The following is a 13,700-nucleotide window of genomic DNA, read 5'->3' on the forward strand; positions in this document are numbered from 1 at the left end:
GAGTTTTACCTGACCACCAGAAAAACTCGTTTCTGTTGTTAATGGGAAGGAATCTGCTAAAGTCACTTTATGTTTCCTGCTAATGCACTGACAAAAACCATTCCGAAAAAATGATTCTTGTCTGAAACAAATAGTGAAGACACAGGAACAACGTTTGTATGTGTAAAATCCTATCTATACAGAAGATTTTCCTCTTCCTTCTAAATGACTTAATTAGAATGGTTATATTCTTTCCCTTTGTCTTAACGATTGATTTTTTTAAATTGCAAAATAAACCAAGACCAACATTTAGAAAACAAAACCCAAAAGCTCAGTAATTCTTAGATATCAACTGTTCAAAAATGCATTTCAAAGGATAGGTTTGGAGAATGAGTTAAAGATTGCATGTGCTGGGGAACTGGATGGTTGAGGGGAATAGGTATTGTGGACCAATATACTTGTAAGGTCACTTGTCTTAATTTAGTCTGGATTGATAGTGACCACACAGTTTTTCACTCTGTCATTCACTAGCTTATGCAAAATAATTGAGGTCTAGTTGACCAGTGTACAAACAGGGATTACATTGTGTATCAGACAATATCTCCACATTCCTGTTAATACACCCCAGAATATTAGCCTCTTTTCCTAGTGCATCACATTGTTGACTCATATTCAATTTCTAGTCCACTATAACCCCCAGATCCTATACAGCAGTACTACTGCCTAACCAGTTATTCCCCATTTTGTATTTGTGAATTTGATTTTTCCTTCTTAAGTGTAGTACCTTGTCCTTGTCTTTACTGAATATCATCTTGTTGATTTCAGACCAATTCTCCAATTTGTCAACTTTATTTTGAATTCTGATCACAGAATCAGATTCATAGAAATGCATTGCTGGAAAGGACTTTGAAAGGTATGCTAGTTCAGCCCCCTGTACTGAGACGGGACCAAGTATACCTAGACCATCTCTGACAGGTGTTTGTCTAACGTTCTAAAAAACCTCCAATGACAGCAAATCCTCCACCTTCCTTGGAAGCTTATACGGGTAGTTAAGCTCTGGAATAGTTGGGAAGTTTTCCTAATATCTAACCTAAATCTATCTTGCTGCAGATTAAGCCCATTACTTTTGTCCTACCTCCAGTGGACACTGAGAACAACTGATCATTGTCCTTTTTCAAACACCTCCAATCCTGTCCTCCAAAGTGCTTGCAACCCCTTCCAGTTGGTGTCATCTGCAAATTTTATAAGCACACTCTCCACTCCGTTATCTCAGTTGTTAATGAAAATGTTGAATGGTACCAATACCAGAGACAAGGCAGACCCCGGTGGGACACCACTAAATACGTTCTCCCAGTTTGACAATGAACCACTAACAACTACTTCTTGAGTATGGTTTTCCAATCAGCTGTGTACCCACCTTATCATAAATTTAATTGAGACCACATTTCCCTAGTTTGCTTATGAGACTGTCATGTGGGGCTGTGTCAAAAGCTGTACTAAAAATCAAAATACATCATATCTACTGTTCCCCTGTTCACTAGGCCAGTTTCTCCCATTATCTTTAATAAATAATTTGCATTTCTATCAAGTTTTTACATAAAGTGCTTTAAAATATTAGTAAACTAAGCATGAGATATTTAAGTATTATGGGAAAACTGAGGCACAGAGAAGCTACTTGATCTATTCATGGTCTTGCAATAAGACTGAGCCAGAAATGCAATCCAAGTCTACTAACTAGAAAGCCATCTTTCCCTTATTTGTCACTTTTCCCAGTTGATTTCCTGTGTCTCTTTTTCAACACCTGATTTCCAGCATTGTTTCATTTCTGTTGAACTATTTCAACCTCTCCTCTTTTTTAATAAGGCTTTTCCAGATTACCCATTCCCTGTTTATTCCTCCCTTTCTGAAGCCACACACGATAGTGACCCTCCCTCCAGAGCCTGTCAACCTAAGCTGTCACCAAAACACCATTTTTTTAACCCCTAAATCAACCCCTCCTTGTATCTGCCCTTGTCGTCTTCTCCATTCAGTTTGCTCTCTCCTGTTTCATTGAGGCTGGTATATTGAATCCTGCACATAATACTTCCAAAGGAGGAGCAAAGTCAAAGAGAAAAGGATCATATCAGTTTCACTTTATTACCAGTTGCTGGAAAAATGCAACATGCAGCAGCACAGACCTGCTCCTTTGCAGTATTCTTATGAAAATACAGTTTCAAAATATTAAGGAGGGAGGGAAGGGAAGTCACAGGCTTCCTGCTATTACGTGCCGAATTTAAACCCTTACTACATCACAAGGGGCCCCATTGTTGGCAGTCTTGTGGAGGCACAAAGGATTTGGTTGGGATGGTGTCTGAACTATCTTTAAAGATGGCTTCTCCTAGTCAAGGATGAGGCACAGCGAAAAGGCAGCATGGGGAAGCTTGTACTCCCAGTGCCCATGCTGTAACTGCTGTGTGAATATGTCAGTCCACAGTGTTACCAATTTAATACCTTCTATAAGAATTGCAAGCACTTACGCTAATGCGAAGCACTTCTGAAAATCCCATCCTAGATATATTTCTATTATAGACCATGTCCTGCTTCCCCAATATCACAGAAGTTGTTCACCCATATCACAATGCTTTATCTCCCTCTCATAAGGAAGACAGACATTTTTTTCTGTTCACAACCAGGATATAATTTATAAGACCTATGTTTGATTTTCTGAAGCAGTCTTTGCTGTAGTTACCCAGCTAAAAAACTTTAACCACCCTCAAATTCACCTCAATGCAGATAACAATTAAACATCTTAATTACTTGGAAAACACTCGCCGTTCCTCAAATAACTAATTAGCTAAAACAATCAAGAATTTGAATCCCACAAGGACAATTTTATAGTTTGGTATGTATGTATAAATAAAAAGATTTCAGCTAGTTAAATACTACACATAGGACTCAAGGCCAAGTTTAGCTGAGTGCTCAGATACAATTGCCTTTGATATAAAATAGTGGTTTTCAACTTTTTTTCATTTGCGGACTCCTAAAACATTGCAAATGGAGGTGCAGACCCTTTTGGAAACCTTCGACAGTCTGTGGACCCTCAGGGGTCTGTGGATCGCAGATTGAAAACCACAAATATAGAATAAAGGCAGAATACAAAAATTGCTGCAGTAAACTAGCACTGGAAGTTTAATTAGCAGAATTTAAAAATATCTGACCAACAAAGAAAAAAAACTTGCACCACCAAGATACCTACTTCATTTATTTTGAAAGCACATTACGTGTCTTTTACAAGATGTACTTTCTTTCTGCTTGTAACACACATGATCACAGAGGTGACCAAATCAAGGACATCCAAGCTTTCAACAGTACAACCAACCTAGATTTCTTTTAAGCCACACAGTTAACCTGCATCTCTGGAAAAGATTTAAAACCACATCCATGGTAGACAGCTGAAGGCATTCCAAAAGATAATTTACACTAATGAATAACTCCTCACTTACAGTGTATTACAGCATTTACAAACAACCTATCATAAGAATATAAGCCAAACTGGGTGAGACCAAAGGTCCACCCAACCCAATATCCTGTCTCCAATGGTGGCCAGTACCAGAGCTTCAGGGGGAATGTATAAAACAGGGCAGTTGGAGCCATCCAGCCCATCTTCTACTCCTGGCTGCCTGAGGTTTAGGGTTGCACCAAGCATGGGATTGCATCCCTGGCCATCTTGGCTAATAGCCATTGATGGACCTGACATCCACAAACTTATCCAGTTCTTTTTTGAACCCAGTTATACTTTTGATCATCACTACATCCCAAGGCAATGAGTTCCACAAGTCATTCATCACATCCATTTATTTTGTTGTTGTATACGTGACTGAGTTTATCCTTGACTTTTTCTAATGGGATTAGTATGATAAATAAAAAAAAAAAATGTTTAATTTACCAGACCAGAAAATTAAATCCCTACTTCTTATATATTGAAAATCTGGCAGGGAATCAAGTGGGTAGGCTGCAGGGGGATGGGCAAGAAAGAAGGAAGGTGCAGGGAGCAATTAACTCACTTTAAGAAAAATACAAATAATGTAAGGAACTAGTGTAAAATCTGCAAGGTCCTCACCATTCTTAAACATACTTTTCCCCTAACATTTGAAGGGTAAGTTATGATTTATTTATTCTTCGGGGAGCAATTAAAAAACTTAGATGCCACATGACATGCTTTTCCCACATTCTGTATGCTTCTCTACTGTGGTTTCCATGTAACTAAACGTCCCAACACCTATTAGTGATAGAGGGAACGTATGAAGGCAATGTGTCACTCGTTACTCATGAGCAACATCACATTTGCAACCATTAATATCTTTACTAGATTTAATGTGTCGGTTTTATGGGCCAATTTCTGAAAGATACCCATTAACGTCAATGGGAGTTACAAATGCCGAGTATTGCAGATGCTTAGCAATTCTCAGCATCTGATCCTATGTCAGGGTCAAATCCTACAACCCTCTACCCACCTGACTAGCCAAATTAAATTAATGAAGATTACTCGCATGAGTAAGATTTTGCAGGATTGGGCCCTAGACAGAGAATGCTGTCTTGGGCAAAGAGAAAATATTCTTTACAAATAGCAGCTAAAAGGTCATAGTGTAGAATGTTATTTATTGTCAGACAGTCTAAACTTTCTTTCAGGAGAATGCGTACCTTATGCTGAACTAGTGTTTGGGGATTATGAGGAAGTATTGTCCAGGTTCTTTGGCTGGATGTTTAGCTCAGACATTCTTCCTGAACAATTATCTAGTGAAAAACTAACTAATCCTCTGAGACAGACGATTCACATACTAAATGACGATGTCTGAAAGTCAAAATATCGCACAATTGAAAAATATATTATCTTTGAAGAAAGTATAATGTGGATACAAAGCAATCTAACAAAAAGATGCTGGGCTTTGAAATTCCAATGCCCAGAAATCAAGTTGAAATTGTTGTAATTCTAAGAGCACACACCTTTCTCAAGCAGAGATTGTCTGTAAGCATAAACAAAAGCCAGGAGGAATCGTTATCTCACCTCAATAGGATTAAGTGAAAAATTAGAAAACAAAAACCTTTCGACCAAAAAATACGGTTCCAGGGGTTTTTTGTCCAGTTAATGGTACAGAAGTCTAATTAATTATTATTATTATTATTATTATTAACAACTTGCTACAGCATTGAAATAAAGCTGAAAAGTTGTTTTAACTATATGTAAAGTTAAAAACTAAACTATTGATAAGAATGACTTTTTATGCCTAACACTTTCCCCATCAATACTGCCAAACATATATAATATAAATAAGTGTAAACACAGAAAGCTTTAAGCAACATTATTTAATACACCATCACTGTAGTCAAACAGCAAACACAGGAAGAGAAAAGAAATTTCAACCCAGAATCCCAATACCTCACAAACCAGAGCATATAATAAAGATACTGAAACATAAGCTCCATGTTCGAAATAAAGAAAACTGCATTTGTTTCGTACTTTCAAATCTAACGAGAAAATGTTTACAGCAGCATGAATCAATGTGCTACAGCAGAGGTAAATCAGTGTCAGCCATGTTATGAAAGAAACTGCAGTGGAAAAAAAAATCTTAGTCTTAATCAAGTCTGGTACACAGAGCCTTGATAAAATCATTGTATAGCAATGTCACTTATTTATTACTAGTGTCCGACTTCTTCCAGATAAACTGCACATAAGAACATTGATTATTCCCATCTAAACATACACAGCTAAATTCTCAACGTCATAACATTACGAAGGAAATATACTGGATATAACACAAAAGCAACCACTATTGAATAGTACACACATCCTAAGGTATGGAGTGAAAAAGATGAATGCACTTACTCAGCATTAAATCCATTCACATGTAAGATCCTCATCTGTTTGACTATTGTGCTTTTACCAGATTCACCAGCACCTAGAAAATGAAAGTAAATCAGTTTCAGAAGGAAGCATGAGTGATGCAGGGGCACATAAGAATCTTCTCTTCAGGAGCAAAATCAAAAAAATTTGGATTACTCAGTGCAAGAGTGAAAAGTGAAAGAAAAAAGTAACTGCCATAGGAAACTGCAGACATGGCTAAAAATAAATGCCCAGTTCCAGTCATGTGTCAGAGCTCAAACTTGGAAGATTTTACCGACCATTATTTCTAGTGTCAATGTTAAAAGCAGGCTGGTGGTTTGGAGGAAGAGACAGGGGCAACTTTAAGATTTTTTATTTTTATTTTGGTGGGGGCGGGGGGGAGAAACTGACAAGTTTGAATCTTCTCATTTGGTCACCACTTTCTGGTGGAGAGAAAGGTCAAGTCAATGAAACCCATGTGATGCAAAAGCATTTTTTAGTTAGATCCTCAAAATCTTTGAGCCTTAAATGTAGTGCCTGTCATACAAACACTGAAACTTAACCACTCAATATGCAAGATACGGACATTATCATCTGAATAAGGAAAGCAGTCCCTCTGACCCCTCCACCCACACATTTGCAGAAAAGCTCCCTCCTCCTACCCCAGTCTGCATCCTGTAAGCAGCCTCCCCTATTCTCTCCACATGCTCCAAACCTCTCTCTCTCTCTCTCACACACACACACACTCTATGGGTTGCAGAGAAAGCCCTCTCCAGTCTGCATCCTGTAAGCAGCCCTTCTTGTCTTCTCCCACCCCCACACACACCCTGAACTAAAGAGAAAGCCCCTTCACTTTAGTCAGCTTCCTATAAGCAGTACCTTTCTGGTTTTCCCCCACCCTACACACTGAGCCTAGGCTGTGGAGAAAGCCCCCTTTCTCCCATTCCAGTCTGCACATTGTACCCACTCCTCCTGCATACTAAAGGGCTTCAGCAACAAAATCCAATTGAGCCATCCACACGTTCAGATCGGTGGCTCTCTGTGCAAAGCAGACAGACATTTTTTGCAGAGTAAACCCCCTTGTCCTAGTGAATTATACACATAGATGCTCTCTCTAGCATCCTTTGGCTGCTTGTTTTCTCCTGCCGTGAGCCTGGGTCTCACTAACAGAAAGCGCACACAGACCTTTGCAGGATGGGTTCATGGAAGCAGTTTGTGTTTCTAGGATGCCAGGCCTTCCCTAGCACACACTGACAGCACAAGCCTCCATTTTGAGTCTCACGTTCAAAACTGCATTTTAGTAGTTATATTTCAAAATTTGTTTTCTGACAGAGACACTCACCTCTGTCTTCCTCCATAAAAGCTGTTTTTCCCCCCCACCCAAGTCCTTAATAGCCCTGCCCTCCTTCCAAACAAGCCTCTTTAGACATTTTGCTGCCCAGACGCCAAAACCTTATGCCTCTTTTCTCCCCTTTTCACCAGTTAAGAATAGTTTCTGCCCCTACCTTTGCATGTAGGCAACCACCATATCCCCCCACCAACAAAAAGCAACCTTGGCATCTGATAAGACAGGGAGCAAAACCAATCAAAAACATGAACATTCCCAGTTAAAGCAGAAACTGGGTCATCTCCACAACTGGAAATAACCTGTGTATTGCAGTGAATGTTGCATCTGCTGAGATACTTACAGAGTAATTAATAACAGAATTTCAACTCTAATGCGGAATTTCCTAATGATTGCTTCAGACAGATTTTAACTTCCAGTTTCTTAATTTCCTTTTCTAGTTTTATTTTGTTAAGAGTAAAAACAGAGTATAAAATGTGTAATTGACATGCCATGGAATTAGAGGCTTCTCTGGACCAGACAGAACATCAGTGGACCAAGCTGAAGCTTTATATATTGCTCTGAATGAGCGCGTTCCAAAAACGTGTAGCTCCTTATGGAGCAACAGGGACATATAAAGGCCCCAGTAGTGTGAACGCTTACATACGTGCTTAACTTTACCATCATCGGTAGTCCTACTGATTTCAGGGAGACTACTCATGATAGTAAAGTTAACTATATGTATGTTTACAGGACTAGAGCCTAAGAACAGTATTACCGATCCATCAGATGGAATGTATTTAGGTACTCTTTATTATTCTTAATATTTTCTCACATACTGTTATTATAATGCTTTGCATTTAAGAGTTTCTCATTTATAGATTTCAAGTGCTCTACAGAAGTGGATAAGCATAAGACAATAATACACAGATACAGGCATTTTACCATTAAGGTATGTGTGTTATGGATTTCACATAAATGCATGACAGCTACTGTTTTAAATGTGGGTCATTCACATTAAAAAAAAAAAAAAACAGGAAGAGGCCTTATACCTATTATAAAGAGCCTACAAGTTTTCATTTATAGATATCTGAGCCATTTTCCTGTTACCAAAGACAAAAAAAGCACATCACAACCAAATGTCTTCTATTTTTTGAAATCTTGTGGCTTACTTACACAAACTAATTTGATAGGATTTTCCTGTGTGAATATTTATAAAACAGTCTTTTGAATCTCTGGCTGAAATTTCCCCCAGACTGAAAGCCAAATTGTACTAAAAAGAGGGGTCTTCTATGGGAATGCTGACAGACCCTTAAGCATAGGGGATGCTACAATAATTCTTCTGGTTATTTCTCCATTTATGCCAAATCTCTTTGCTTCTTCTAAATCGGCACTTTAAAGATTTTACTCTAAGTCTGCACCCCACCAAAAAAAAAATTAAGATGTCATTTCATAACAGAACTGACTCAGTTTTACCTAGGGCAACCTCTCCTCCACACAAAAAGAAACCCTTAATACGTTCACGAGCAATACACTCTACAGTGACTGAATTTGCTTACATCTCATTTTAAAAACATTTCAGAACAATATACCTGCCCCAATACAATAAAAATATTAATTAAAAAATGTAATTTTGGGGTCTTCACCACCCTTTAAACCTCAACCTGTATTTCTAATTGTATCTGCTCAAAAATACCACACATGCAAATAACCCAGTCATTATATATATATATATATATATATATATAAAGGACCAAGCCATAAATGCTCCCCAGAACACACAACATTTAACTAGATTTGCAACAAAAAAATAATAATAATAATGGTAACTGACATGACAGAGGAGAGAGTATATGTCCATGACCCTTTGAAAAACAGCCTGTTTCCCACCACAACCCTGACATTACACTTCACTGCCTCCCCACCACAGATATTCACACACACCCAATCCCTTTCCTTGTTCCCCTCAAGGATTAACATCCCTTCTCCAACCACTTCCCCATCCTATTTTCCAACACAGTATCCCCCTCATTAAAAATCCATTTCCCCATCTCTCTCCTCCACAGCCTGGCTTGTAAGGTGCATTTCCCTGTTCCCATCGCCGATTTCAAAGAGGGGGAGTTCCTTCAGATCTCCCTTCCCCACCCACACCCCAACAAGCCCATTTAATTCCTCCTTCCCCAACAGTAAGTGGGATCAGTGAGTTGCCCTGTAGACATGCTCATCCATGAATAACTCCTTCCCCTCCCTTAAGCACCCCACTCCCTGTGCCCCTGAACCCTGTTCCCTCCCTCACCTATTAGGAAGAGCCTGAGTAGGCCCTGAAGATTTACTAGCTCTTTCTGAACAGCTGTTTCCCCCCACATCTCCCTCTAGGCTCAAACCCCGATCTTCCCCAGTCCCCAACCCCCTTACCAGACCTATTTATCGTCCCATAGCTCTCTCTCTCAGACCCAACTCTTTTCCCGCACCTCGCACCCCTTTACACAGGGTCAGGTCCTCAGGAGCCAATGAGCATCCCTACAGACCCACTTAGACCATGTGCTTTCCTTTCCCCAAGGCCTTCTCCAGCCCCTCATTACCCAGCAAGAGCCCTCATCTGCTTCTCCCCCTTTCGGAAACCTCCACCCAGACCACCCTTCTTACGGACTCCCCCAATAGATGGTGCTTGTGACCTGTTTCTCCCAGATCCCCCAAGCCTTCCCCTTTACTCAATGAAACTGCGGGGCCCTAGAGACCTACTTCCCACCAGCCCCCCTCCTCCTGGCCTAGGGCCACCCCACCTTCCCCAGGGAGAGTAGCCTAGACCTTCCTCCCAACCACTCTCTCCCCTAACTCCGGAGAGACGAGCCAATGAGTGGGCCCTACACACCTACTTCCCCCGGGCCAGGCCCCTGTCTCCTCACCCACCCACCCACCCACCCCCAGGAAGAGCAGCTGGTGCGTGGCCCTACAGACCTGCTCCCCCAGACCCCCGTCTCCCCAGGGCCCCCCTCACCCAGCAAGAGCAGCCGGGTGCGTGGCCCTACACACCCCAGGCCCCTGTCCCCCCAGTAAGAGCAGCCGGTGCGTGGCCCTACAGACCTGCTCCCCCAGGCCCCCGTCTCCCCAGGGCCCCCCTCACCCAGCAAGAGCAGCCGGGTGCGTGGCCCTACACACGTCAGGCCCCTGTCCCCCCAAGCAAGAGCAGCCGGGTGCGTGGCCCTACAGATCTGCTCCCCCAGGCCCCCGTCTCCCCAGGGCCCCCCTCACCCAGCAAGAGCAGCCGGGTGCGTGGCCCTACACACGTCAGGCCCCTGTCCCCCCAGCAAGAGCAGCCGGGTGCGTGGCCCTACACACCCCAGGCCCCTGTCCCCCCAGCAAGAGCAGCCGGGTGCGTGGCCCTACAGACCTGCTCCCCCAGGGCCCCCCTTACCCAGTAAGAGCAGCCGGTGCGTGGCCCTATAGACCTGCTTGTCCTTCTGCAGCTGCTTCTCGATTTTCTTGTTGGCTTCTCGCTGCGCCTTCTCCTCGTTGCGCTGATCCTCGGTCTTGCTGTTCCCTAAACAGCCCATCTTGGGGAGGGGGCGGCAGGGGGGACCAGGGGAAGGGGGCAGGAGGCGGCTGGGGCTGCTGGGGGGAGGGAGGGAAGGGAGGGAGACACTCTCCCGGGCTCCCTTCTTCTTCCTCCTCCTCCTCCTCCCCCCCCTTTACTCGCTGCTGTGGCTGCCGCTGCCCAGAGACATGGAGAGAGCGGAGCCAGCCAAGGGGGGGCCGATGGCGATGACTTTGCTGCTGCTGCTCAGCCGGGCCTCCTCCCCAGCAGCTGCTGCTTCTTCTCACCCTCCCTCCCAGACCCGCTCCGATCCCCTCAATGCACCTTTCCCGAGAGAAAAAAAAAAAATAGGGGATCTCCGCACCCCTGGCTGGATCACCGGTTAGTTCGGATTAAAAAAAAAAATTCCCCCCCCGTTTCCCCTACACACACACACACAAACAAACACACAACAAATCCAGTTGCAGGTCCACCCCCCCACAAAAAATAATTCTCCTTAGATCCAAGGCACAGGCTCCAGACGGAGAAACCTCCCCAAATCCTGATCACAGAGAATCTAGAAATGTCTCTTCCTTGCCTCTCCCCCCTCTCCAAAGGGCTGAAGCACCCAAAGGGGTCAATCCAACCCCCAGCTCCCTGCTGGATAAGAAGTCCCTTTTCCTCTCTGAGCAGTGTGGGTTTTCCTCTTCTGCTGCCGCTGCTTCTTCCTCCCTAATGGTGGTTTTTCCAGTCCAAGGCCCCCCTTTTTTTTTTCCTTGCTGCTGCTGCTGCTTTTTCACATTAGGTTTCCAGGCTGCTGAATCCTTTGGCTTTTCCAGCAAACAGAGGGAGTGGGGGGCAGAAAGGGGGAGGGGTGGGGGGGAGAGAGAAGTAAAAGCCGGTTTGGTCTCCCCCCCAAGCAAAACTGGCCCCCCACTAGCGGGTTTTCCCCCTAATTTGTTTTTTCTCCTCTCTCTTTTGCATTTCTCTTAGAGAGAGAGGGAGATATTTATTGAGATCTATAGAGAAGGGAGAGAGAGATGGGGTGGGGCAAGCAAGCTCACACACTGAACCATGGGAACTGAACCATTCACATGATACCCAAACGTCAGGAGTTGCTGACTAGAGGCGCCCTCTTCAAACAAACGCCCAGGGAGGCACCAGGTCCCAGAGACGAGCTGTGGGGAGAGGCGAGCGTGCTCGCTCTTATGCGCCCTTTTAAATGCTCCCCATTTGTTCTTCGCGTTCAGAAGTTTGCTTATTTAGTGGCTTGGCTACAGCAACAGTGCAAACAAGTAGAACAGCGGAATTTCCCTTGACAGGGTATCCTTGTTTGTCTGACATGTAAAACCAAGGTCCTGAGCACTTGTGTTCAGTAAATCCCACGGCAGTTTTGGTATGTGAGCTTTGCTGTCTGGTCCTAGTAATACCTTTCTACCTCCTAAAAATGCCTCTGCCAGTTTCAGAAAAAATATTTTATTTTTCTTCCTCCATCCTGATTTCTTTATAGTGGTGCAGTGTAAACAGCTACTTCATTTCCCCACTAAACTCACCATATTAGGGGTAGGTTTCAGAGTAGCAGCCCTGTTAGTCTGTATTCACAAGAAGAAAAGGAGGACTTGTAGCACCTTAGAGATTAACAAATTTATTTGAGCATAAGCTTTCGTGAGCTACAGCTCACTTCATTGGATGCATTCAGTGCCTGTCCTGCAAACAGCACAACATAAGGCTTCCTGCACCCTACAGGCCCACTGAAGTCATTGTAGTCTGATTAGTTTATCCAATTTAGGACTAAATTATCTTAATTTTATTCATTAGTATCATGTTTTAATGTTCTAGGCCTGATGCTGCAAACAATTTGGTACATGCATAACTTGAATGACTTTAAATTTAACAATCTCATGGAAAGACGATTCATGCTTAAAGTTAAGTATGTGCCTAAGTGTTTGCAGGATTGGAGGTTTAACTATTTGATTAAAGTTTAAAAACTTTATTCCATACACATTTTAACTAAGCTGTTCATGGGGAAAGAGGTGTCACTTTATAAACAAAATACTTATGAGAGAACATCTTTGTATTTAAATGTACATGTGTACATGTCATTGGTTGATGAATTTTAAGCCTTTTCTAAACTACATAAGGCCCATCCTGAAAACACTTAAGCATATACCTTTACTTGACGTAGGTGGTTCTATGTAAGTAAAGTTACTCAACTATATGTTTGCCACAACAGTCCCATCTACTTTGATCCTGGAAGGAGCTCAGCATGGGCAGAATCATCTCCCTGCAGGCCTGGGACCAGAGGCAGATGTGTAATTTTAAGCATGCAAATAATTCCACAAAGTAAATGGGACTACTCAGACGGTTAAAGTAAGATTGCTGGATTAAAGCTTTAGACTACATTGCACTACATCCTGTCTTTTGTGTAAATGTCTTTTGCTAGCTAACCATTTCTGGGTTTATTTTTAAAAGATTTAAAAAATAAAAATACCCTACCCAAAGCAGGCAGTAACAAGCATAAACAAGTGAACTGCACTTGCAGTTGAAAAATAAAGGTTAGTGCCTCAGTGTTTCTTCTTGTAAAATACTAGTTCCCCAACATTTAGCAAAAAGGGATTTGTTTCTCTAAGGCTCTCATCCTGTAATCTGCAGGTAGAAGGAGGCTGTGCAGAGCCTCACAGACTTCAGTGGGGCTTCATGGAGGTATAGGTATGTTTATGCAGAGACACTTACAAGGTCAATGCCAAAGAGTTATTTTAAAAAAAAAACAAACCTGGCACTGTAGCCTCGATCCTGCAAACACTTGCACATCTATTAACTTTATGTTTTCATGTGGGTGAAGTTAATTCCTGAAGGGTTTGCAGGACCAGGGGCCATTTTTGTAAAAACCCTTAAATTTGTGCTCCCTCTGTTGACTTCCTATCAGCAAAAACTAGTCTCAAAGTTGTGCTAATACTGTTGGTCAGGCTGGTACAGAAGCAAAGATATTTGGCATGATATTCTGGCATTCCGTAAGCTGAAGT

General features: G+C 42.5%; 1 protein-coding gene across 6 annotated transcripts in view; it reads right to left on the reverse strand.

The window, feature by feature from the left end:
- Window positions 1–13,700, reverse strand: part of GNAS (GNAS complex locus) — a 255,492-nt gene that overhangs the window by 140,880 nt on the left and 100,912 nt on the right. For 3 of the 6 annotated variants that reach the window (XM_037877186.2, XM_037877182.2, XM_037877184.2), the window contains exon 2: window positions 5,843–5,915. In XM_037877186.2, the coding sequence (XP_037733114.1) occupies window positions 5,843–5,915 (73 nt within the window). Of the gene's footprint in view, window positions 1–5,842; window positions 5,916–10,578; window positions 11,911–13,700 lie in introns of those variants that run through there. The other 3 variants (XM_037877187.2, XM_037877185.2, XM_043526589.1) reach the window with 3 other exon arrangements.

This window comes from Chelonia mydas, chromosome 13 (genome assembly GCF_015237465.2).
Source record: "Chelonia mydas isolate rCheMyd1 chromosome 13, rCheMyd1.pri.v2, whole genome shotgun sequence".
Taxonomy (NCBI): Eukaryota; Metazoa; Chordata; order Testudines; family Cheloniidae; genus Chelonia; species Chelonia mydas.